Source organism: Felis catus, chromosome F1, assembly GCF_018350175.1.
Source record: "Felis catus isolate Fca126 chromosome F1, F.catus_Fca126_mat1.0, whole genome shotgun sequence".
NCBI classification, from domain to species: Eukaryota; Metazoa; Chordata; class Mammalia; order Carnivora; family Felidae; genus Felis; species Felis catus.
The window spans coordinates 57006509-57030415 of record NC_058384.1 but is presented as its reverse complement, the minus strand read 5'-3'; the positions used below and the strand labels follow the sequence as shown (position 1 = coordinate 57030415).

General features: G+C 39.5%; 1 protein-coding gene across 6 annotated transcripts; it reads left to right on the top strand.

Annotated features, from left to right (window-relative positions):
• Window positions 1–1994: 1994 nt before the first annotated feature.
• Window positions 1995–23153, top strand: BPNT1 (3'(2'), 5'-bisphosphate nucleotidase 1). Of its 6 annotated transcripts, none has more exons than XM_006942974.5 (10): window positions 1995–2131; window positions 7150–7277; window positions 9883–9987; window positions 10730–10837; window positions 12292–12340; window positions 14315–14406; window positions 15518–15562; window positions 18140–18337; window positions 20666–20771; window positions 22499–23153. In XM_006942974.5, exons 2-10 carry the CDS (start codon window positions 7158–7160, stop codon window positions 22645–22647), a joined length of 972 nt encoding a protein of 323 aa, XP_006943036.1. In that variant the 5' UTR covers window positions 1995–2131; window positions 7150–7157; the 3' UTR covers window positions 22648–23153. The 6 variants fall into 6 exon arrangements, 5 of the variants coding, with proteins under 5 accessions (XP_006943036.1, XP_006943035.1, XP_044904751.1 ...); XM_006942973.5 differs by having other exon boundaries at window positions 2076–2230; XR_006591685.1 differs by lacking the exon at window positions 22499–23153 and adding an exon at window positions 18676–18793 and having other exon boundaries at window positions 2076–2230.
• Window positions 23154–23907: the final 754 nt, after the last annotated feature.

Genomic DNA, 23907 nt, shown 5'->3' with positions numbered 1-23907 from the left:
GAAACAGCCAATAAACAAACATACTCAAAGATACTCAACTTTAAGAATCATCAAGGACAGGCAGCTAAAACAAGATACCATATCCATCCAACAAATTAAAGCAAATATTAAGGCGTTTGATAATAAGGCGTGGGAACGCATATGAAAGTGGCCTCTCTCACATTGCTGGTGGTAATGTAAAATTTGTACTGCCTTTTTGATGTTTATTTTTTCTACTTTTGACAGAGAGCACAAGCAGGGGAGGGGCAGAGAGAGCGGGGGACAGAGGATCCAAAGCGGGCTCTGTGCTTCCAGCAGTGAGCCTGATGTGGGGCTCAGACTCACAAACAATGAGATCATGACCTGAGCGGAAGTTGGATGCTCAACCAACTGAGCCACCCGAGTGCCCTGTACTGCCTTTTTGAATGGCAATTGGCAATATCTGTCACCATTTCACTTTTGACCTGCAATTCTGCATCGGGGAAACTATCCTGTGAGCTTCAGTCTCACGGGAGCACAATGATGAATGTACGGGGAAGCTCTTCTAAGCAACCTCTACATAACCCATTGCTGAATTCAACAGTGTTCTCTGTCTCCCCATAAAACCTGAGGGTACACTGAGCCCTCAGAGCAGAAGGCTACTCTCTGACACCTGCAGACTTCGCTTCTCACCTGTTGAGTTTACAGTCATGTTTATCCTTAAACTTATTCAAGCCAGTTGTACTCGTTTTGTATTACGTAATTATAAAGACCAGCATATGTTTAAAATGGTAAATTTTGTTATATACCTATTTTACTACAATAAATGATCTGACTTAAGTCTCAAAGTTATTGCGAAAATCAAATGAGACTGTATAGGTAAAAGATTTCTCGGGGCACCTGGGTGGCTCAGTCGGTTAAGCATCCGACTTTAGCTCAGGTCATGATCTCACTGTCCGTGAGTTCAAGACCTGCGTTGGGCTCTGTGCTGACGACTCGGAGCCTGGAGCCTGTTTCAGATTCTGTGTCTCCCTCTCTCTCTCTGCCCCTTCCCCACTCATGCTCTGTCTGTCAAAAATAAATAAGCATTTAAAAAAAAGTTAAAAAAAAAAAGAGTTCTCAAACTAGAACTCCTGTAATGGTAGCCATTTGTTGATATTCTCCGATGAATTGTTGTTATTGTTGTTGTTTAATGGAAATTATTGTTTCTACTCATAAAAGTTTGGGAGTTACAGAAGAGCACACAGAAACAAAAATGGTTCACTGACTGCTCTCTTCCCAAAACCAATGCGGTTTTTTTAATGCAAAGGTAACTGCTTTTATGAAAATCAAGCTGAATGCTCTAAAGAGTCCAGTAAAGAAAAATCTCCAAAACACAAAACAAACTGCTGTTAAATCAGGTGAAGATAAAACAAGTGCATAGTAGTGGAGAAAATATCATTAAAAAATTATAAGAATTCTGCAGTTAGAATGTGTCTCCGTTTGGGGGCGCCTGGGTGGCTCAGTCGGCTGAGCGTGTCCGACTTTGGCTCAGGTCATGATCTCAGGTTTGTGAGTTCCAGCCCCGCACCTGGCTCTCTGCTGACAGCTCGGAGCCTGGAGCCTGCTTTGGATTCTCTGTCCCCCTCTCTCTCTCTGTCCCTTCCCCACTGTGCTCTCTCTCTCTCTCTCTCTAAGCGAATAAACATTACAAAAAAAAAAAATCTCATAAATGTTTAAAAAAAAAAAAGGTAAAAGCTAGTGACCATTTCGCAGAGAGCCCCACTGCCATTGCGAGCAGAAGTGCAGGTGTCGCGGACGTCCTGAAGCCACTTCTCGAACAACTGGGGTTCGAGGTTAAGCAGTCGCTGGCCGCCGCAGGGCGATATTACTATCTAACATTACTACTAACATTTTAAGAGTGAAGCATACATAAAAAGAGGACTGGAAGACCCCTGAAATCAGAATGAACCTTTAAAAGTAGACACACCCCTCGCTGTGACCCGAGGCGACACGGGCCGCCGGAAAGTTCAGGGAAAACACGGAAAAACGGAGTTACCCTGCAGGTCCGGAGTCTCCCGCGGTCGTGGGAGCAGCTGTTCTGCGCCTGCGCCGAATTTCCCGCATGCTCAGTAGCTGCAGTAGATTGTCCTGCATCCGCCAACGTACGACCTATCGCCGGGGAGAAGGCCAGGTACTGGAAGCTACCAGGGACCTGTTGCTTGATAGCTTTTAGTTGTTGTTGTCACCCTTCCAAGTGTCTTTCGTCTAGCTTTGTTCCAGGCTTGTCACTGTAAGTTTCTCCCCTGCGAGTCAGAGCAAGGGCCTTGGGCAGATCTGAATCATTTATTGGTCCCCTAACTCCACCCCTTTGCAGAGATATAAGGAGATTTCAGGGATTTATGTTAAAAAAAGAAAAGAAAAGATTGCGGGAATCAGATTGCCTCTCCAGACATTCCAATTTCGGACCTAGATTCTTGAGTGTCAACAATTTGATTGTTTGATTTGTTTTCGTGCTCTGGGATCTTTTCATGGCAATATATTGTAGAAATGGCAAGGCAAACCTAGACAGTGGGTTCGTTAGAGACTGCCTTACGCCTAAAATTAAATTTCGTTAAAATAGCACACATTCTTACTACTGTCTTTGCTGCATACTTATAGACTTGCTTGATTTATTCAGGTTTTCCTGAAAATATAATTGCTAGTTCCAAAGATGTGTACGTTTCATTTTTAGTAAGCTTTTCAAAACCACTATGCATCCTTGCTAACAGTGCTCTGGAGGATGTTCCCTCACAGGCTAGCCCACATTGGTCATATTTATCCATGCCAGTCTTACACATGAACAATCATCTTTTGCTGTTTTAATTTGCATTTCTTTCATAATTAGTGAGGTTGAGCATTTCATGTAATTAACTAATGGCCATTGCTTTTCGTTTTCTAGGAATAGACTGTGTCCTTTGCTCATTTTTCTACTGGATTATTTATCTTTAACATGATGATGTAAAAAGCCCTCTACATAACCAAAGTTAACTCAGATGTCTAGGCTGTGATACAATTTTTTTTTCTCATTTTGTCACTCATCTGCTTTGTGGTAAACTGGCTACATAGATATTTTAATTTTTATGCAGTCAAATTTGTCAGTGTTCTTTTATAGATTGTTAGTTTTTCTCATGTTTAAAAGTCCTTTACCAAATTCATAAAATATTTAATACAGTTTTATTTTCATACTTTTATGGTTCATTCTTTACTTCTAAAATCATGCATTGATCTGGAGTATATATTTGATACAAAGAATGCAGAAAGTTTTAACTTTTAAAAAGATTAGTAATTGTTCTTGCCATTTTTTTGCACAATTAACTTTCCCTTGTGATTTGAAATACCACCTGTAGTATCTATTTCTGGAATTTAATTCTGCCCAGGACTAAACTCTTTAATTACTATAGTTTTATATCGTATTTTGATAACTGGTAAAGAGTGTATCTCTGCTTGTCCTTTTTTCAGAATTTGCTCTGTCGTGCTCATATTTTTATTTTTCCAGATGCCTTTGCACCTAGCATCATTTGATCAGGTTTCAAAAGATATATAATCCTTGTGTTTTGATTGGGAACTCATCATTCATTTAAAAAAATTTTTTAATGTTTGGGCAGGGAGAGCAGGAGACACAGAATCCAAAGCAGGCTCCAGGCTCTGGGCTGTCGTTACAGAGCCCAACATGGGGCTCGAACTCATGGACTGTGAGATCATGACTTGAGCCAAAGTGGGATGTTTAACCGACTGCCAGCCAGGTGCCCCGTCATCATTCGTTTTTGGATCCTAATCCTCATGTGCTCACCACCTTTATATCGATTCAAGGTACATTTCCCAGGCTATCAGAGGAAATGGATCATTTGATTCCTGTTGTGTTTATCCTTCCAAGTTAGCCCTATTGGCAACTGTAAAGATTTCTTAAAGAGTGGGATGTTGGGTTGATAGCCTTAACTGGCATGCAACCTTTTTCATACATACTCTAAGCCTCAACCTCCAAATGTTATGAAAAAGAATCTGTACTGTGATTCAGGGTTATCATATTACATTGATTACATATTATCATACAACATATTACATTGACCCCAGGGTCAAAATAATGTTGCAGAAGTTATAGGAATTGTTTCGCCCTTAACACTGCCCTGATGTCTCTGCAGGATAGCCAGTAATGAGGACAGTTATTACAATAATGGTTAGCCAGTATCATTTAGTGCTTACTTTGTGCCAGGAACTGTTACAAGTGCTTTGCATGCAATCCTCATTTAATAATTACGGCAACCCTATGCTATAGATGATATTGTTAGCTCCGTTTTACAGCTAGAGGCACAGAAAATTAAGTGGCTTTCCAAAGATCAGACAGCTAACATATGCCAGAGCCAGGATTTGAAGACTGGCAGTGAGCTCCAGTGCCTGTGCCTTTAGCTACCTCATGATGTTTTGAGTAAGCTTTCAGAAAGACGTGTTCACAAAAGGCGGTGTTTTAGGACCCAGAAGGTATAAAACTGGTAGAGAAGGAAGTACAGTGTGTGTAATTTGACCTGCTATAAGGAAGTTAGCAACTTGCAGGTAGCTTTTCGGACTTGCTCTGGCGCTCCAATACCGTCAACGAGTGATTCTCCAACAGGTGATTCTCGTTTGGGTTCTGGGAGGGAACGCAATGAAAAAGGCTAACAGGAACCTCTTTTACAGATGTGTTTTGATAATGTGATTAGATTAATTTTCTTTATATTAAGGGCCAAAATTGTATTCATTTGCTTAAGAAATATGTAAGAATATTAGACAGGGATAATAATCTTATTAATTATGTTTGGATCAAAGTATTTCAGAGAAATCGGTTGGCATATTTCCTTACTTGCCAACTAGAAGTGATTTGCAGGATCTCTTTAAAAATCAAACCTAGGGGCGCCTGGGTGACTCAGTTGGTTAAGCATCAGACTTAGGCTCAGGTCTTGATCTCAGGGTTCGTGCGTTGGAGCCGCACATGGGGCTCACTGCTGTCAGTGCAGAGCCCGCTTTGGATCCTCTGTCCCCACCCCCCCCCCCGCGCCTCCCCCTTCTCATTCTGTCTCTCAAAAATAAACATAAACAAAATTAAAAACCAAACCATTCTTATGAAACTGATGTTAGCTTTAAATGGCAGTTCATGTAGTATGCATTTTATGAGGAAAGTAGTAAAAAGACAAAGCCTGAAAGCTTGTCTTTATGAAAAAATACTGTGAACTTGGCAAACACAAAGGGAAGTGGTTTATTTAGATATGAAGCCTGATAAGTCTAGAATGATTGCTTAATTAGCTCAAAGGTAAATGATATCTTGAAAAGTTAGAACGCTACCACACAGTGAGGGAAAAGGATCTGCCTTTCATAAATGTCATTTTACAGAAGATGGGGACTGAACGAGCATACCAACACATAGTACCACAACAGCGGTTAAGACATTTGGGCAGTACATAATTAGTTGCCTGAAGACTACCTTTTCCAGAGTAGAATAAATCAGATAGGTAGCCAGTCATGGATACTAAGGGAGTAGAGGTAAAGTCCACAAAGTATTTGCTGAATTATTTCTCCTGTTTTCAATTTGAGGTGTTCCTGCATGAGTGATTTTCATGAGCAGATTTTCCACATGTAGTACCTAGCATGCCAAGAAAATGAATGTAGCCTGATGATATAATAAGATAAACAGGATTTAAATACATAGGAGTTTGTTTTATTTTCATCTTAATTCCCGACAGCTACTGGCCACAGGATGGTGTTCATTACCTTACATCGAATTCAATTCTGTTCTCCTTCTGAAGGGTTTCAAACACTTCACTTGTTTTTTGTCTCAAGTATGTTCATAATGCCTGTGAATAAAATGTGGATGACAGGAAAAAGATGTAAAAAAAAGAGCTTGAAAGCCTCATCAGATCAAACATGCAGTCAGAAATTGGTGGTAGGATGATGGCTGTTGCCGAACTGAGGTTTATAATGTCTTTTCTGTTCTGTATTGTGTTCCTTTAATGCATTAAAATAATGTTGACCTGATTTGATGGGGGGGGGGGGATCATTGGGCGGTTCCCTGTAAGCATTCTGAGACAGAGATAAAGCCCAAGAGGTTTATTAGGGAGTGTTCTTGGGATCACTTGTGGGAAGTGGAAAGTAAGCAGTGATGCCTTGTGGGGGGTTGGGAGTTGGGCCAGGACAGAGTCCCAGCCAAGGTCTCCGTCAACCTACCGTGCTGGGCATTCAGAAGCTCGGATGAGCCATCAGAGTTAGGGTGGCACCCAGCTGGAGTGTGGAGTGACCTTTAAATCCATCCCCTCTGTTGACCAGTTTCAGGTGAAGTGACTCATCTTAGCAGATAAATTCCCAGAGAAAGGTGGCAGGTAAGGGCCATCTGTTCGTGGCACTCTCAGCAGCTGGGGAAATGTCCTTCAGCCCTGAAGGGAATCTGAATGGTACATTGCAGCCTCAGAACAGTCACTAAAATTGCAGGACTTGTATTTTCAAAGAGGAATTTACTTTATCCTAAAGGCTGTTTTTTTCCGCATTTTTCATTGGGCCAGGGGCTATTCTGACACTCTACTTTTCCACAATTGGTCTTTACCCCAATTAATTATGTCACTTGTTCTCTTTATCTGGTAACTGACGATGGTAGTAATAAATAACCAGCAGGTTAAATTTTATTTCATCTGTAATAGACTATTCTGTGTTTTTTTAGGAACTAATTATCATCACGTGCAGTCCCTCCTCTTTTTAATTACTGCACACATCCATCCACATCCCTTACGCTGTCCATACCTCTCTTGGCACTTACTAGTTTTATGTTACAGGCTTTAGGTTATAATATTTTATCGCCAATCCACCAAAATATTAGCTCCTCGGTGGCAGATGTTTTATCTTATTAGTCTCTGCGGCACCTTCCATGGCCTTTGCACATACATTCATATATCTCATACATACAACTTTTTCACATGCTCATAGGCCTGGGCCAGCTTACCCTATGCTTCAAAATGTACCATCTGCAGAGAGAGAGTGCTATAAAATTTATTGAAAGAATCAATGCTGAAATGGAAGTTTTTCCAAGTCTCTTTTAGTAAATATTTATTAAGGAACCTACACAGTTAGGCACTCAATAAATATGTATTGAGTTGAATTCAAGTAAATAAAACCAGTAGAAAGTAACACAACTTTCTCTTTATTTCCCCCCAGGGCTTATCATGGCTTCCAGTCACACTGTGTTGATGCGGCTGGTGGCCTCGGCGTATTCTGTTGCTCAAAAGGCAGGAACCATAATCAGACGTGTTCTTGCTGAAGGAGACCTGGGTATCGTGGAGAAGGTACTGAAAGTCTCATCTCATTTCATACCAACTTTATTTTTGTTCCTTGAAGTTTAATTTATTTATATTTTTGAGAGAGAGAGTGCGAGCAGGGGAGGGGCAGAGAGAGAGGGACAGAGGATCCGCAGCGGGCTCTGTGCTGACAGCAAAAAGCCCGATGTGGGGCTCACGGGGCTCGAACCCATGAACCATGAGACCATGACCTGAGCCAAAGTTGGACACCTAACCGACGGAACCACACAGGTGGCCCCAAACATTTCACTTTAATTCATGTTTCATGTTAACCAAGAAAAGATCATTGCTGATAGATCATAAGACTCTGCTTCACTTTTTCTCTAACGATTAACTTAATACAGTTTTAATTCATTGAACGCATCTTCTCAAAAATGTTCTGGAAGAGGAGGACATGAAATCATACTTATCTGGGGCCCATGGGTGGCTCAGTTGGTTAAATGTTGGACTCTTGATTTTGGCTCAGGTCATGATCTCACAGTTTATGAGTTCGAGCCCCACGTCGGGCTCTGCACTGACAGCGGGGAGCCTGCTTGGGATTTCCTCTCTTCCTCTCTCTCTACCCCTCTCCTGCTGGTGTGCATGTGTGCTGTTTCAAAAATAAGTAAACATTAAAAGAAAAGAAATCATACTTACCAAATTTATCAAAAAATGAACCTGGTAAGAGTAGTTAATATATTGGTTAGTTAATATATTGGATCACAGAATAAGTATTCAGAAAGTTACAAACACTGAGAAAAGAGGGCCAAGTCCAACAGGATATTATATTGGGAATAATTATAAGGTCCCAAAGTATTAATGTTCAAGGAATAAGAAGTAAATCTGATTTATAATTGTTTGAAAAAGAGGTTTTAGTTGACAACATACTGAGTGATAAATCAGCAATGTAATTCGGCAACTTTCAGAAGGCTACTAATCTCACTGCCTTTTTTATAAAGTGTTTTTACTGTTATGAAAAATAGGAAACAAAGAAAAATAGCAAAAATAAAGAAAAGTTATCCATCACACCACCACTGCCAATACTTATGATCATTTCTTTTCAGATAGTTTCCTTACGGCATCGCTTATGTTTACATTGATTTTATATTGTCATTGTATTAGATGTACCACATTGTAGCCTGTAGCTCAGAAGTAATGGAAAAACAGTATTCAAGTTAGGAAAAAGGTAATAATCGCACTGTCCTCTTTACCAGTCAGACGCTTCGAGTACTTTGTATCTACTTGTTGACACCTCATTTTAAAAGAGGAAGGGCAGAATTAAATTTGTCACACAAAGTATTGAGTGCCAGATGAGGTCTGGCCCTATGTCAGTAGAAAGAGCAGGAAGTATTATCCTGGAGAAGAAAAGAATTGGGATAGCTTTCCTCGTATACTTCATGGCCGTCAGTGTGTCTTTTCTCTAGAGAGCAGTGTCTAGACTTGATTGCTGTATGTTATCTCCAAATTTAACAAATCTTTTCAAAGTTTCAGCAGATATTTCTAGAGCGGCTACCATGTGCCAGACACAATTCTTTAGGAAATAAAACAAAGATCTTTGTCTCTGTGGCCCTATATTATACAGTTACTTTGCATTGAGATGACGAGCAGACTTCAGTGTGGCATAAGAGTCTTTGATTTTCATGATCGTTCCTTGTCTCACTCTCACTCAAAAGTATTATAAAATTTCTACTATTTGAAATGACATAATCCGTAAACCCACCTAACCAGGCATATGTAAATTGCAACATTTCATAATTCTGTGAAAGCAAACTAACAAAAGGTTGTAGCTGTCAATTACCAGATTTTCCACTGTCTTTCACTAGAATGACTATCTCACATACGGCTTGAGTGAGAATATTGTAGATGAGCTATACATATCGAATATTATTGCTGTTCATTTTCATATTTTTTATATTTGAGAAATAGGAATTCTTTGTATCATCCTGAGGACCGATTGAATTATTAGGGAAGTAGATCAGTAGACTAGTAGAAGATTAGTGAATAGAAGTTGTAGAAGGATCCGTGTAAGGAATACCTTTCAAATAGCTAAAGATAAAGTTTTTAGCTCCGATTGCCTTGGAAAGTTATCAGTTTCCTCTCTCTTCATCTTTTTTAAGTAAAATATTGATGTAGAGGGGCGCCTGGGTGGCTCAGTTGGTTAAGCGTCCGACTTCAGCTCAGGTCATGATCTCGCAGTCTGTGACTTCGAGCCCCGCGTCGAGCTATGTGCTGACGGCTCAGAGCCTGAAGCCTGCTTCGGATTCTGTGTCTCCCTCTCTCTCTGACCCTCCCCCGTTCATGCTCTGTCTCTGTCTGTCTCAAAAATAAATAAACATTAAAAAAAAAAAAAGATTGATGTAGAGATCTTATGAAGAGGATTTCTCAATTAGGGGAGAAAATGGTCTAATAATCTAAAAACTCCTTTCCAAACTTTAACCACTATAAATCCCATGAGAAAAACCAAACTGGGAAACTAGTTGACTCCTTTGGTGTTAAGTTCCATGAATCTAAAAGTAGACTGTGTGATTTAAATGATATGGACACTCATGCGTTAGGAGTCAGAGGACAACTTATTTCATACTAGTTCTGCTGAAATTTGCATTCTTTGTTGCAGACCTGTCCCACAGACCTGCAGACCAAAGCTGACCGGTTGGCACAAATGAGTGTATGCTCTTCACTGGCACGGAAATTCCCCAAACTAACAATTATAGGGGAAGAGGTAAGACTTGTGTGAATCTGTGAATTCAATGTTGCGATACAATATGTGTGATGCAATATGTTTTTAATGACTGTTCCCCATATGGATTTACAATTGCCCCTTAAAGATTTATATACCACTATTCCTATTTCAAAGTGTTGTATCTGGTGTTTTAACACCAAAATGATTTGTCATATTCCTTGGACTTGAAGGAAATGTCTGATTATAAAATATTTTGGTCCATTTTTAGGCAGGTATCTCACTTCTAGACCGTAAAAGATAGTTCCTGTTGTAATAATCAGCAGACAAACTATAAGATGGGATGAGTTCTAGAACTTTGGAATAAAAATGGATTTTGTTATTTCTCGTTTCGTTTTTTGTTTAAAATTAGGCGTATTTGTGCACTTACCCAAAGACTATAACACTGAAAGTGGTGGAGTTTGCCTGTCCTGTGTTTGAGAGGGAGGTATCAGATGTCAGAGCAACTTTACTTAAATATGTTTATAGCACTTACATATATTTTTTTTAATTGTTCAGGATAAGAAGGATGGGGTTTTTTTGTAGTCAACTTTGCTCAGCCATATATGGTCATTTTTGCAATTTGATTTGATTTGCTTTACTTTCTACTCGGTTAAACTCTAAACATAAAAGGTAAACAGGAAGCCCTCGTGACCCACGGTGTTGCATTTCTTCTGTTACGAAGACAAAGGCTGCTCTGTAAACACCAAATAGCTTCAGTGACCATCAGTGTTCTCTGCCCTAGGATCTGCCTTCTGAAGAAGTAGATCAAGAACTGATTGAAGATGGTCAGTGGGAGGAGATACTGAAGCAACCGTGCCCATCACAGTACAGTGCTATTAAAGAGGAGGATGTATGATCCAGATCATTATTTCGTTCTTTGTCAACCTTCATGTTGTTGCTCTAGTAAATAAAATTTGCCAGTAATGTTGAGAAGTTGGTAGGTATAAAATAGGGCCAACCAGGAACTTGAAATCTTTCAGGGCCAGCATAGAAGTACCAGGCAACCACATGGAATGTATGATCTGTTAAGTTAGGGTTTAGTTTCTTATCCTCTTGGCTTCTTCTCTAAAACTATTATTAAAAATACCTGAAGGAAGAACATCTAATTTGTTTGTAGATTTGGGTAAAACATTCCATTGCTAGAAGGAGATGAAATAGATCCCTACGTTATATGTTTAGAAGGCCATAAAAATCACCTTACTTACTTATTTTGATTTGTTTAACATACATTCGTCAAATACCTACTATGAGTAAGGCACTTTGCTCTGTGATTTGGAGGACAGAAAGAAAATGAAACATGGTGTCTTCCATCCGAAATATGCCTCATTCACAAATTCACATCAAGCATTATAGCTCTAGTGGGTAATGGCTACATATCCTGAAACACGTTAAGATCCTAAGGAGAAGGGATTTCTTTTTAATGTACCATCCGTTCATAAAACATTCATTTTTCTTTGCTGTATATTATTGGTATCCTTAAGTTAAAGTCAGACTGTCATTATTTTTTTAAATCAGCATTATATGCCAAAGTGAGTACCAGCCACACGTTGTTCAAAATATTTTGGGTGCCACTTTAGTTTTCCCTGTATTACCACATAGAGCTCAGTGTGTTCATAGCATTGTGTTTAGCGTTCAGGTGACAGCAAATTTATTAGTTAAGCATTTTGTATTTAAAAGTCTTTGTTTGAGAGAATGCGAGTTGGGGAGAGGGGCAGAGGGAGAGAGAGAGAGATAACCTTAAGCAAGCTCCACACTTGGCATAGAGCCCACGCGGAGCTTGATCCCACAACCGTGGGATTATGATGTGAGCTGAAATCAAGAGTTGGACGCTCAACCGACTGAGCCACCCAGGCACCCCGCATATTTAAAATTCTTAGGTCAGGGGTGCCTGCGTGGCTCAGTAGGTTAAGCATCCGACTTTGGCTCAGGTCACGATCTCACAGTTCGTGGGTTTGAGTACCCCCTTGGGCTCTGTGCTGACAGCTCGGAGCCTGGAGCCTGCTTCAGAGTCTGTGTCTCCTTCTCTCTCTGCCCCTCCCCCGTTCGTGTTCTGTCTTTCTCTGTCTCTCAAAGGTAAATAAATGTTAAAAAAAAAAAAATTAAAATTCTTAAATCAGACTTTTCTCCAATTTAAATGGACGTTTTCCATGATTACAAAATATAAGGTTTTTTACTATCATGAAACTGATGACATTAGCTTAAGCAATTCATAGTATAATTTTAAAAATGAAGAAAGTATTTTTAATCTACTTAAACCTATTTTTTAAATGTTATATGCTTACTTTGGATATTTCTCTTATTTAGCTTGTGGTCTGGGTTGATCCTCTGGACGGGACCAAGGAATACACTGAAGGTTGGTATCTCTTTGGTATTTGTTTCCAACAGCAATAGGTCTAGTAGATGATATTTGGTCGGCAACACTTAATATTTCGTCTGCTGCATGAAAACCTGGTATCATATCTCATGTCCATGGCCTGAAGCTATATTTGTGCTCATCCTCGCTGTTATTGTATATCAGTGAGTGTCAAGACAGCGAGGGAGAAAATTCATCTCCTTCAAATACCACCCCCCCCCCCCGACCGTCTAACAGCCGCACAATTCTAATGTCCCTCAGGTGAGGATAGCTGACACTAAGCCAGTGTCAACAGTGACAGCACTGAACCCCCAGCTCTGTTGGGGTAGAAAACAATGTAAAGCCCAGCTGCACTGCTGGGCTGTGCCGCCTCTGGCCTCCCACACCGCTTCCACTCACTCTCCCCTCAACTGTGAGCTGCCTTCTCACTCACAGCCTCACCTTTAAAGATGAGTTTGGGGGCGCCTGGGTGGTGCAGTCGGTTAAGCGTCCGACTTCAGCCAGGTCACGATCTCGCGGTCCGTGAGTTCGAGCCCCGCGTCAGGCTCTGGGCTGATGGCTCGGAGCCTGGAGCCTGTTTCCGATTCTGTGTCTCCCTCTCTCTCTGCCCCTCCCCCGTTCATGCTCTGTCTCTCTCTGTCCCAAAAAAAATAAATAAACGTTGAAAAAAAAATTTTAAAAAAATAATAATAAAGATGAGTTTGGAGGGGCGCCTGGGAGGCTCAGTCCGCTAAGCGTCCAACCTTGGCTGAGGTCATGATATCATGGTTCCTGGGTTCAAGCCTCACATCGGACTCTGTGCTGATAGCAAGGAGCCTGCTTTGGACCCTCTGTCTCCCTCTCTCTGCCCTTCCCCCACTTGCTGTCTCTCCCTCAAAATAAATAAATGAACTTAAAAAAACTAGGAAAAAAAAAGATGAATTTGGAAACACAGTACAATATTTCTTTGTGAAATTGTCTACAATGAGAAAACTCAGAAAGTAGCAGATTAAAATAAAATGGACAGTATTAAAGTAAAAAAACCATGCTCCGAGTCTTAGGTTTAGGAGCATAGCGTACATAAGCTTAGAGTTTTATTTTTGAAACAGAGCTCTACATAGGTTTTCTGATACTGGCTCTCAGATTTATAGCTTAAGAAAAAGAAGATTTCACATCATTATTAGAAAAACTTTCTCTGTCTTTGGATGAGACATACCTGTAATGAGTCTGCTGCACAGGATACAAATGTACATATGCACACGCAGTACAACTTCTCTATGATCCGTTGAGAAATAGGGAAGCTCTAGATAGCTTAGTAAATATAAGAACGCCCAGATAGATTGTTTAGATCTTGACCCCCACCTCCAGAGAATTTGATTCACCGGCTCTGGGAAGAACCCAGAGAATCAGTGTTAAAAATTATGCCAGTTAAGGGGCACTGGCTGGCTCAGTCAGTAGAGCATGAGACTCTTGATTTCAGGGTCATAAGTTTGAACCCTACATTGGGCATCAAGCTTACTTTAAAAAACAAACAAACAAAAAAAACCATGCCAGTTAATTCTGATGCTGCTTGACAATGCACAGACCCCACTTGGAGAAATGTTACCTTAGAGACTTGAAATGGAGGTCTAGACAGTAATCCTGGAACAGGGAGTGATCCAGCAGGCAGGAGTGACATGGATGGTGGCAGAAGGTCACAGCAGTTTGACAATAAATGGCTGTGGAGTTATGGCTGGTTTATTTAATTGGTTTACAAATTGTACTAATGAGACCATGCCTATCGATTCAGTTAAGTGGCCATAGATCCTTCTTCTGTCTCTGGCCAGCTATCTCTTATAATTTGTGCATTTTGCCAGCAGAGGGATTGATCGTGGATGAATCATTACAAATTTCTTACCTTTATTCCAAAAATAACTTGGAGCAGTTGATGTGCTGATGATGCGTTATATGTAATATGAGAAAGTTATATAATTGATATTCATTTCTTCCTCATAGGTCTTCTTGACAACGTGACAGTTCTTATTGGAATTGCTTATGAAGGAAGAGCCATAGCAGGAGTTATTAATCAGCCATATTACAACTACCAGGTATTACTATAAATGATATAAAAATATTTTATTAGATACAGTGTTATATGATTCCTGATGTTATCTAATCCATTGATTTCTAGCTTCATTGCCCATGCAGTTATTAGGGAAGTCAACAAAATACAGATTCCCAGGTCATACCCCAGACCTGTTGAATTAGAACCCCTCAGGGCACTGATATGAGGAATGTATATGTATGTATTTGTGTGTACAGAGGGACACTATGTATATTACATGTACTTTTCTATGTATGCCTTATTTGAATGCCAAAGTTTGGGAATTACTGACATGGTTCTTGATTAGCTTGGTTATTGAGACACCTGATTTACAGGTGGTTCTTGAAGCATATTGAAGAAATGAACCATTTCAACCGAGAAAAGATGCTAGCCATGTTGTTTTCCAGGTAAAGCTATATAATCCCTAAATTATAGTCAGCATTGATAATAGAACTAGCTATGCTCTTGCACTCATTTCTCCTATTTTGTCTCTCTAATCTGCTTTGACTTTCTATTATGCTCCCAAGAAATTGCCTTCCTTAGAAACAAGAGAGTAATGTAATTCCAAGGCATAAATATACTGTGATGTGAAATCACATTAAATGTTGAAGGAAATTGTTGAAATAAAACAGTTGAGGTATTTGCATTACTGTGACCTTGATAGAACTTGGAGAATCGAAGTAACCAGAGTGGGGACTATTACTTCTGAATTGCTAGCTTGAGTTTAAGAGCAGGATTAATCTTTGCTTCTAAGATATTTTTTCATGTGTATGATCATAACTTTTTATTTATAATTATGTGCCCCTTAAAATTATTTAGCAAAAATAGTTCTGCATTACTGAACAACTCTCTCGTACTACTTTGCTTAAGTGTCTTTTAATTTTTTTAATATGACTTTAACGTTTATACAGTACTATACGCAGACACAAGTTTGTGGTTTTTATGTAAACTTTAAAGTAAGTTAATACCATTACTTAAAAGAGGGGTGTTTAGTTCACAGATGATGTTGTAATGCATGGCACCTTTCATCAAAAGACGATCGCAGTGCTTAGGGGTTGTTGATAGTTTCCATCACTTCTTTCTGAGATTAGAAAACTTGTATTCATTTTCCACAGAACAATGAAAAGCAGAAGTTAAGGGAACACGGGAATGAAGCAAAGGTGAGAAAAAATAGGTAGGGTTTTGGCTCCACTAGTAGGTAGAAAACAAGGCAGGCTACTTGTGGTACCCAGGTGGCCATTGTCCCTCTTGTGTGTCTGTTCATTTCCTCCTGTCCTGCTTCTCCCACTGCTGCCTCTCTCTCCTCCACAGTCCCTTCTGTACTCTCTTTTTCCTCTCATCCTTCACGCTTGCATATGCCTTAAAATTTGTTGCAACAAGTGGAAAAGCTGCCCAGCTCTGTTGATGGTACTCAAGGATGGATATTCAGCTTCAAATAGTCATCAGTATAAGAATAATTGCTAAAGTGTATCAAGAGCTTACCGTGTGCTGCCAGACTCAAGAGATTCACAGGCTTTATCTCATGTAATACCACAGTCCTATAAGGAAACCTTTATCCTTGTTTTAAAGAAGAAGAAACTCAGGCAAGTAACTTGCCTGTCATGGACAAGATCTGGAGACTGAAACCGAGGTCCAGGCTCTTACCATTACTCTATATTGCCTTCTTGAGCCAGATAGAAGACTTCTAACAATTTGAACTTTAGTATTACTTCTAGCAGATACTGAGCCTGGTAAGCACTTAAAGGAAGCAGGGTGGCTTAGTGCAAAGAAACCTAATTGGTCTTTATGTCAGAGATAGCCTCTTAACCATTATGAACTGTAATTAACCATCATGAAGCCTTTGTTACGTCCGGAAAGTTGGTGTGGTGCTTTTGAAGGAGATGGAGAGATCAGGAGCACAGAGGAAGGCTAGCCGGCTGCCTCATGGGATTGCATTATCGCACCCAGGTGCCAGATTCCTTGGTCACATCCTCTTTGCCTACGTACTCATTTATGGAGTGAATGTGACATTTTAGGAACCAGAATACCCATGTCTGCTCTTTTAGTATGATTTCCTTTCTTTTTCAGAATAAATGGAGATGAATTGATAAATAAGTTTCTTGAGAGCATGAGATTTATCTCAGCGATCAAACTGAGGCCCAATGAGCACCAGAGCCCATCTGTACTTTTCAGGTTCTAAGACTCTCCTGTGGTGTAGATTCAAGAATCTACAGAACAGAGGAAGCGCATGAACATATATTGAACACCAAGTGCTTATTCTTTGGTTCCTCTGTGGCCCCATATGCAGGGAGAGCTATGCACAGACCGCCTTCAGCAGGCAGCCTCTTCAAGCATTGTCTCACCTGAAAAGAGCTGCCTCACCCAGTGACGTGCCCTTTTTCAAGGCAGTCCATTTCCAATGACTGATTATTGCATGAGTATAAATGCCTGGTATTTCCTTCCAATTTTTACCACCCTGAGGGCCATTCTAGCTTCAGAGCTAATCAGCTGAGGCTGTTGTTGGATCTGCATCACAGCTCGGTTTCTCCCTCTGCCCACTCATGTTTCCTTCCCTCCCTTGCACAGGTGTTAACCCCAAGGGTCCTCCCTAATGAACGCCCTCCCTAATTCAGAGTCTGCTGCCCACAGAATGCAACCTGCAACATAAGCGTGTTTCACTATAACAGCACCCAGGATGCCGCCAGTGGACAAATAAGATGATGTGTTTCAAAGCATTTTGATAAGTAAAATGCAGTATAATTTAGCAATGAAGGATACCAGCTTTGAATACAGATGAGCCTGAGTTTGGTTATGATCTTCCCAGAGTCCTTGGTCAGGTTACTTAATGATTCCACATCTCATATTTCTCATCTGTAAAACAAGGATGGTAATACTTGCTTCATGGAGTTGCTTGGGGCTTAAATGAAATAATACATGTAAGGCACTTAGTATAGTGTCTGGTATGGTACTTGCTTAGAATTCAGTAACATATATGTCTGTATGTCTCTGGTATATGTTTAGTATATTAACATAATGGTGTTTTGATGACTCTGTGCTAATGATTTTATGCATCAGTTTTACTTTCCATGAAATACAAGGTTTGTTTTTCTGTATAAAGTATGTAGCTAAAACAAGGTGTTTGAAAGTTCTTTGAGCTCTGCAAAGGAAAATGCGGGTGCTAAGATTGCATTATCATTGTCATTTTACCACCACAATTGTCAGTAAAAATGTTAACCCTGACCCCATTATCCATGGCTACTCTTCACTATCAGCCTATTCCGTTGCCGTGTCTCCATAGCTGCAAAATACGTTATCACTATTACTTATTCCCATAGTAACAAGACCCTTGCTGTTCCTTAGATGATGAAAAGTAGTAAACAGCATATGGTGTTTCATTTCCTGGGTACTTCAGTACCTTTTGCAAACAACCATTTTCAAATACAACAACGATATCATTGGCTGATACAGAGAGAGACACGAATCAGTGTATGATTTTTCCTTGCCTGAGGACTTCAAGGAATAACCATAAGTTCCCTTCAGTGCCTCTTAAACCCAATTATTAGCCAAAACAACAAGAGAATAATCCTCTGATTATCTCAGGAAAATTTCATTGCCGATGATATTGTTCTGGTTCTTTATAACATTATCATATTTTTATTTCAAGAAAATCATGATGCTGACATAGCTCAGCATTCTATTTATGGCTGACATTTTTCTCCAGACTATTACAAGCTTTTCTGTTTCACTCATTTATATAGGCAGGACCAGATGCTGTGTTGGGGAGGACAATCTGGGGAGTTTTAGGTTTAGGTGCCTTTGGGTTTCAGCTGAAAGAGGCACCTGCTGGAAAACACATCATCACAACCACCCGGTCCCATGGCAGCAAGTTGGTGATGGACTGTGTGGCGGCTATGAACCCGGACGATGTGCTACGAGTGGGAGGAGCAGGAAATAAGGTACAAAAGCGTCTGCCGTCCCACTGAAATGCAATTGAGTCTTTGACAGAAATCCCAAGCTTTAAAAAAAAAAAAAAAAAGTGAAATCAGGGTTGGGGAGAAAGAATTAGAGATTGTAACTGACCATCAAAGGCACATTTCAGCAACATTTGAATTTTTAAAAAATGTTATGGTTCAAGTCAGTGCTAATAGAAGTCACCAGGATAAGATCTTGTGCCTCTTGCCAGCCCTCCTGTTCTCGAGGACTCTCCGGGGTTACTTCTAGATCTTTTATTCTGCGGACTCCAAGGACGGGCCTGCCTGCCTTTCCTGGATGCTTCCCCCATTCTTTCATCTAGGCTTCCATCCTCCTGAAAAAATTGTGAAATGGAACACAATTTGATCTTCATCCTTCCCAGCCCTGATCTCTTCTCCTCTGATTGCCCCCCTGGATATCATCATCCTGACATCCTTCAGGTATCTCAAAGTCAACATGTCTAGTTGGAGCTCTTCCTTTTCCTTCCTGCCCCATGTGCGTTCCTCCTATTTCCTATCTGCTAAATGGCACCACCATTTTCCTAACTGCTCCAGGCAGACACCTGAAAGTCTTCCTAGACTCCTTCATTCCTCACAGCCTATCTATGTATCTTCTTAATTCCTCCCTAATGTCTCCTCTTGTCCATCTTAACTGCCCCCACCCTACTTGAATCCTATCATCATCCTTCACCCAGACTTTACAGTAGCTTCCAGTGGTCTCTCTGTTCAGTCCCAGTCCTCACATTAACATAGAGCCGTTAAACATGCAAAACTTACCATCTGTCACTCCCTTGCCCCAGACCCTTGGACAACTCCCTGCACCACAATTGAAAATCCAAGCCTAGAAGAATGGAATGTAAATTCCTCTATATCTTGTTCCTTGGACACACCCAAGCCTTATCTCACGACATCCCCCAGCTCAGAAGCTAGTGATACTGCCTGTGGTTCCGGATGCATGTGCATTGCACACTTGTGTGCCTGGCACAGGAAGGCAAAGAATAAATACTTACCGAACTGAGTGGATTTAATTTTTCTTCACCTACCCTTTGGAAGCAATAATCAACTATTTTTAGATTTTTCAAAAGCACTTACTGGTATGAGGATGAAAATAGGAGTTTAAAAATAATAATATTTTGGAAAAAAACTAAAACATTTCAAAGTAAAAATATATTCTTGGTATTCACCAAATATAGTGACAGGTGTGATTTCTCTTTGCCCTTACTTTTATAACCACAAAAATCCTATTACATCTTTTATTCCCAAGGAGCACCATTCTCCTTAGGAACAAAGTCCCCATCCTGCATATTCCCCACCTTTGCTCCTATAAAAAGACCTTGTTAGGCAGTTATTCACTTTTTTATATATACATCAAGGACTTATTTAAGGATCTAATGAAGGCTACAGCCCTTCCTCCCTCAAAAAATATACCTGAAATAGTTCTTGGCCCATAATAAGACTTGACACACAGTTGCTAAATGAAAGGAAAACCGTTTACTTAAAAGTCTCCAGGAAGGTTTAATCAAGTTTGCTAGCGTTCTTGAGCATCAAGAAAAACAATTGAATGTGACCAATTCCTTTCCTTAAAGAATTCACTGAGATTTTCCTCATTCTGTCAGTGTGGCCTCTTCATCTGAATATTTGAAATCTGAATTTTATAGTACTGATTATTTTACAGCATAACCAAAAAATAAGTAAATGACTAATGAAAGCTTGATAGCAATTACTCTTTATAGAGTCATGCAGTTTCTATCAGTGACCTCAGTTTTGTTTGAGAGTTGTAAGAGTTCCTAAGATGACAATTTAAAAATTCATATTTTGGCATTAGAAACCGCAATGCACAGGATTCCCAAGACTTCAGAAGCTACTTGTTAGACTAGTCCGCGCTGCATATCTGTTAGGACTTACTACAGTTTATACATTAGCGCACTACTTGATATTCTTCTATCCTTTGTCACTTCCTCACAAGATTGAAAAACTTTCATTTTTCTATAATATGCAATATGTTGATTTTACAGTAAGAGAAAAACAACATAATAAAAAGAAAATTAAATTTATCTGACTAGGACTATGAAGACTGTTCCGATAGACTTGTAGCTTATTAAACCACTTTCCCCCCTCAGGTCACTATATTATTCTATATTCTATAGTATTCTATATGTTTCTCCATAATACTCATATCATTTAAACCTGCTAAAAGCTTTAACCTAAGTTGAGTTGGACAGAGGAGTTGAAATATACTTGATAAAAAGCAATTTCTCTTATTTGTTTTTCAATTTCATGGTCCAAGGATAATTATTATCTCTAACCTTACAGATTATTCAGCTGATTGAAGGCAAAGCCTCTGCCTATGTATTTGCAAGTCCTGGATGTAAGAAATGGGATACTTGTGCTCCAGAAGTTATTTTACATGCTGTGGGAGGTCAGTCCCTTTTATTTTGGGGAATTACAGTTTTTATAGTCTTTATGTTATGCTAAGATATAATTTTTCAGTATGTTATTTTACCTAGACTGTGAGGATATAAAAGCTAGAAGGAATCCTAGAGATTAGCCAGTGCAACTCCTGTATTTCATAGAGATAGGAAATAGATTTTCAGTAAATTCCTCTTTCTTTAGTTATTGTTTACCTTTTGGACTTTGATCTACATACAGTTGATTTGATTTGATTTGATTTGATTTTTTTTTTTATTTTGGAGAGTGAGAACAGGGGAGGGGGCAGAGGGGGAGAGAGAGAGAGAGAGATTGAGAGAGAGAGAGAGAGAGAGAGAGAGAGAGAGAGAGAGAGAATCTTGAGCAGTCTCCACGCTGATTCAGGGTTCGATCCCACAACCCTGGGATCATGATCTGAGCCAAAATCAAGAGTCAGACACTCACCAATTGTGCCAACCAGGCACCCCTACATACAGTTGATATATTTTTTTAATGTTTTTCTTTTTATTTATTTTTGAGAAAGAGACAGAGCGTGAACAGGGAAGGGGCAAAGAGAGAGAGACACACAGAATCCGAAGGAGGCTCCAGGCTCTGAGCTGTCAGCACAGAGCCCGACGTGGGGCTCGAATTGCAAACCACGAGATCATGACCTGAGCCAAAGTGGGCCACTTAACCAACAGAGCCACCCAGGTGCCCCACATACAGTTGCTTCATTTAAGCCCTTAATGATTTATGGCTTTAATGCTACTAGGTTTTTTTTTTTTTCCTTGAAAAGCAAAATATTCATCACCATTGTCTTCACTGCAGTTTCGTTTAAGCAAATATTGGTAAATATCTTAGTACTAGTGCTTAAGTTCATAGAGTTAGAATTTTTTTTTTTAACCTTTATTTATTTTTGAGACAGAGAGAGACAGAGCATGAACAGGGGAGGGGCAGAGAGAGAGGGAGACACAAAATCCGAAGCAGGCTCCAGGCTCTGAGCTGTCAGCACAGAGCCCGACGCGGGGCTTGAACTCACGACCGTGAGCTCACGACCTGAGCCGAAGTCCGACGCTTAACTGACCAAGCCACCCAGACGCCCCTAGAATTTTTTTTTAATCTGACTGAAAATATACTACAAATATATACATAGTAAGATGATTTTTCAATTTCTAATAGACATCAGTTCACTTGTACTCTTGAAACACTTGATTTTTTTCTATAATTTCTCCTAATATATTATCAATATCTCATTAGTATATTACATGACAAGGAAGTTAGATTCATCACAATCCCATCTGTTTAAAGTGTATAATTAAACTGTATTATAACACAATTATATTTGATGAACATCCTTCACTTAAACTCTTATTAAATAAAGTATTAATATTCAATGGAAGAATAAAGAAAACACTTCTGAAAATGGGAATCGTTGTGTTGGGGTAGAACCAACAAGAAATGTAATCACCTCAGGATAAGAGAAATTGATACTGAGAAATATAAATTAAAAATGCTAAGTGAAAGTAGTTTTAATCAGGGAGAAAAGTAGTTTATCTTTCAGTTAGTCAAAATTGCTCTGTAGTTTTAAATTCAAGTGAATGAAAACTTAACCTTTCTAGTCACTCATTTATCTTATCCAGAATGAATTGATATTATTGTACAGGGAAGTAAAAGGAACTTAAAAATAGCTAGAACCATGTGGTCAGCCACTAATGTCGTATTGATGTTTTTTTGCTGTAGGCAAGTTAACCGATATCCATGGAAATGCCCTTCAGTATAACAAGGAAGTGAAGCATATGAACTCCGCAGGCGTCCTGGCCACACTGCGCAATCACAACTACTATGCAAGTCGAGTTCCAGAATCCGTTAAAAGTGCTCTTGTTCCTTAAAGGAAAATCTCATGGACTTAGCTAGGAGAAGAACTTGATTCTCAAAATACTGTACTTTAATTAGATGGAATTAGAGTTCCACTTTATTCATTGTTGATCAGTGATTTATATTTACTTAGGAGTAGAAAAAGGAATTAAAGAATTTCTTGATTAATTATTCACCCAGACCAGTTGTGACAACTGAAGGGTTTATAAAGTAAGTGTGTTGATGGTTCTTTTCCTCCTTGTATTTGGATAAATGAAAGGAAGGCTTAATTTCAACTCCCTATTCTGGTCAGTTGTATAATCAACATTCCTGTTATTGTGAACAAGATTTCTTGTGGCACAAAACCACAAGTTGTTATCTGAATCTCATTCTTGTTTTTCACAGTAGTTTTAAAAGTTGTCCTTATTCCAGTGATACTATACACTAATACTCCAGGGATGAATACACTAAAATGTCATGTATGTGGATGAAACAGATTTATGGGAAGATTCTTTATAATAAATGAAATCATTTAATTCTAGTTCTTTATGTTCTTTACCATCTTTTTTTTTTTTTAATTTTTTTTTTCAACGTTTATTTATTTTTGGGACAGAGAGAGACAGAGCATGAACGGGGGAGGGGCAGAGAGAGAGGGAGACACAGAATCGGAAACAGGCTCCAGGCTCTGAGCCATCAGCCCAGAGCCCGACGCGGGGCTCGTACCCACGGACTGCAAGATCGTGACCTGGCTGAAGTCGGACGCTTAACCGACTGCACCACCCAGGCGCCCCTCTTTACCATCTTTTAAAAATTTTGAGTAGTATTTGAAAATTACATATTCTCTACTGTGCACATTATTCTTATGGCATCATTGTAATGACTATGGAAATTTAGGTAATTACCTTAGTTTTTTCCAAGGGGAGATTATAACATAAGCTATCAAAATCATTCTGACATTCTGCCCAGATTTTTCTTTTTTAGGTCTCTTTGCAGTGCTTTTAAATACATTTCTCTGTTGTTGGATTAGAGAAAAGTGGTTTAAATTAATGGTTCTCAAACCCAACTACATCACCTAGGAAGCTTTTCAAAAATACGTTCATAGGCTTCATCCCAGCAGTTTTGATTCTATATATTTTTAGAAAGCTCTTCTGTGGACTTTGATAATCATTGAAGTTTAGATAATAACTTCACAGCATCTGTAACATAGCCTGAAGTGTGGCGTCTTGACATTGACACCTTTGACCACTCCAGTCTCTTATAACTCTCTTCTCAGTGATTTTCTTCTTCCCTCTCCA

Coding starts and splice junctions, on each gene's coding strand:
- BPNT1 (XM_006942974.5), top strand. CDS start 7,158: ATGGCTTCCAGTCACACTGTGTTGATGCGGCTGGTGGCCTCGGCGTAT. Junction 15,563..18,139: donor AACACGGGAATGAAGCAAAG/GTGAGAAAAAAT, acceptor TCATTTATATAG/GCAGGACCAGATGCTGTGTT. Junction 20,772..22,498: donor TATTTTACATGCTGTGGGAG/GTCAGTCCCTTT, acceptor TTTTTGCTGTAG/GCAAGTTAACCGATATCCAT.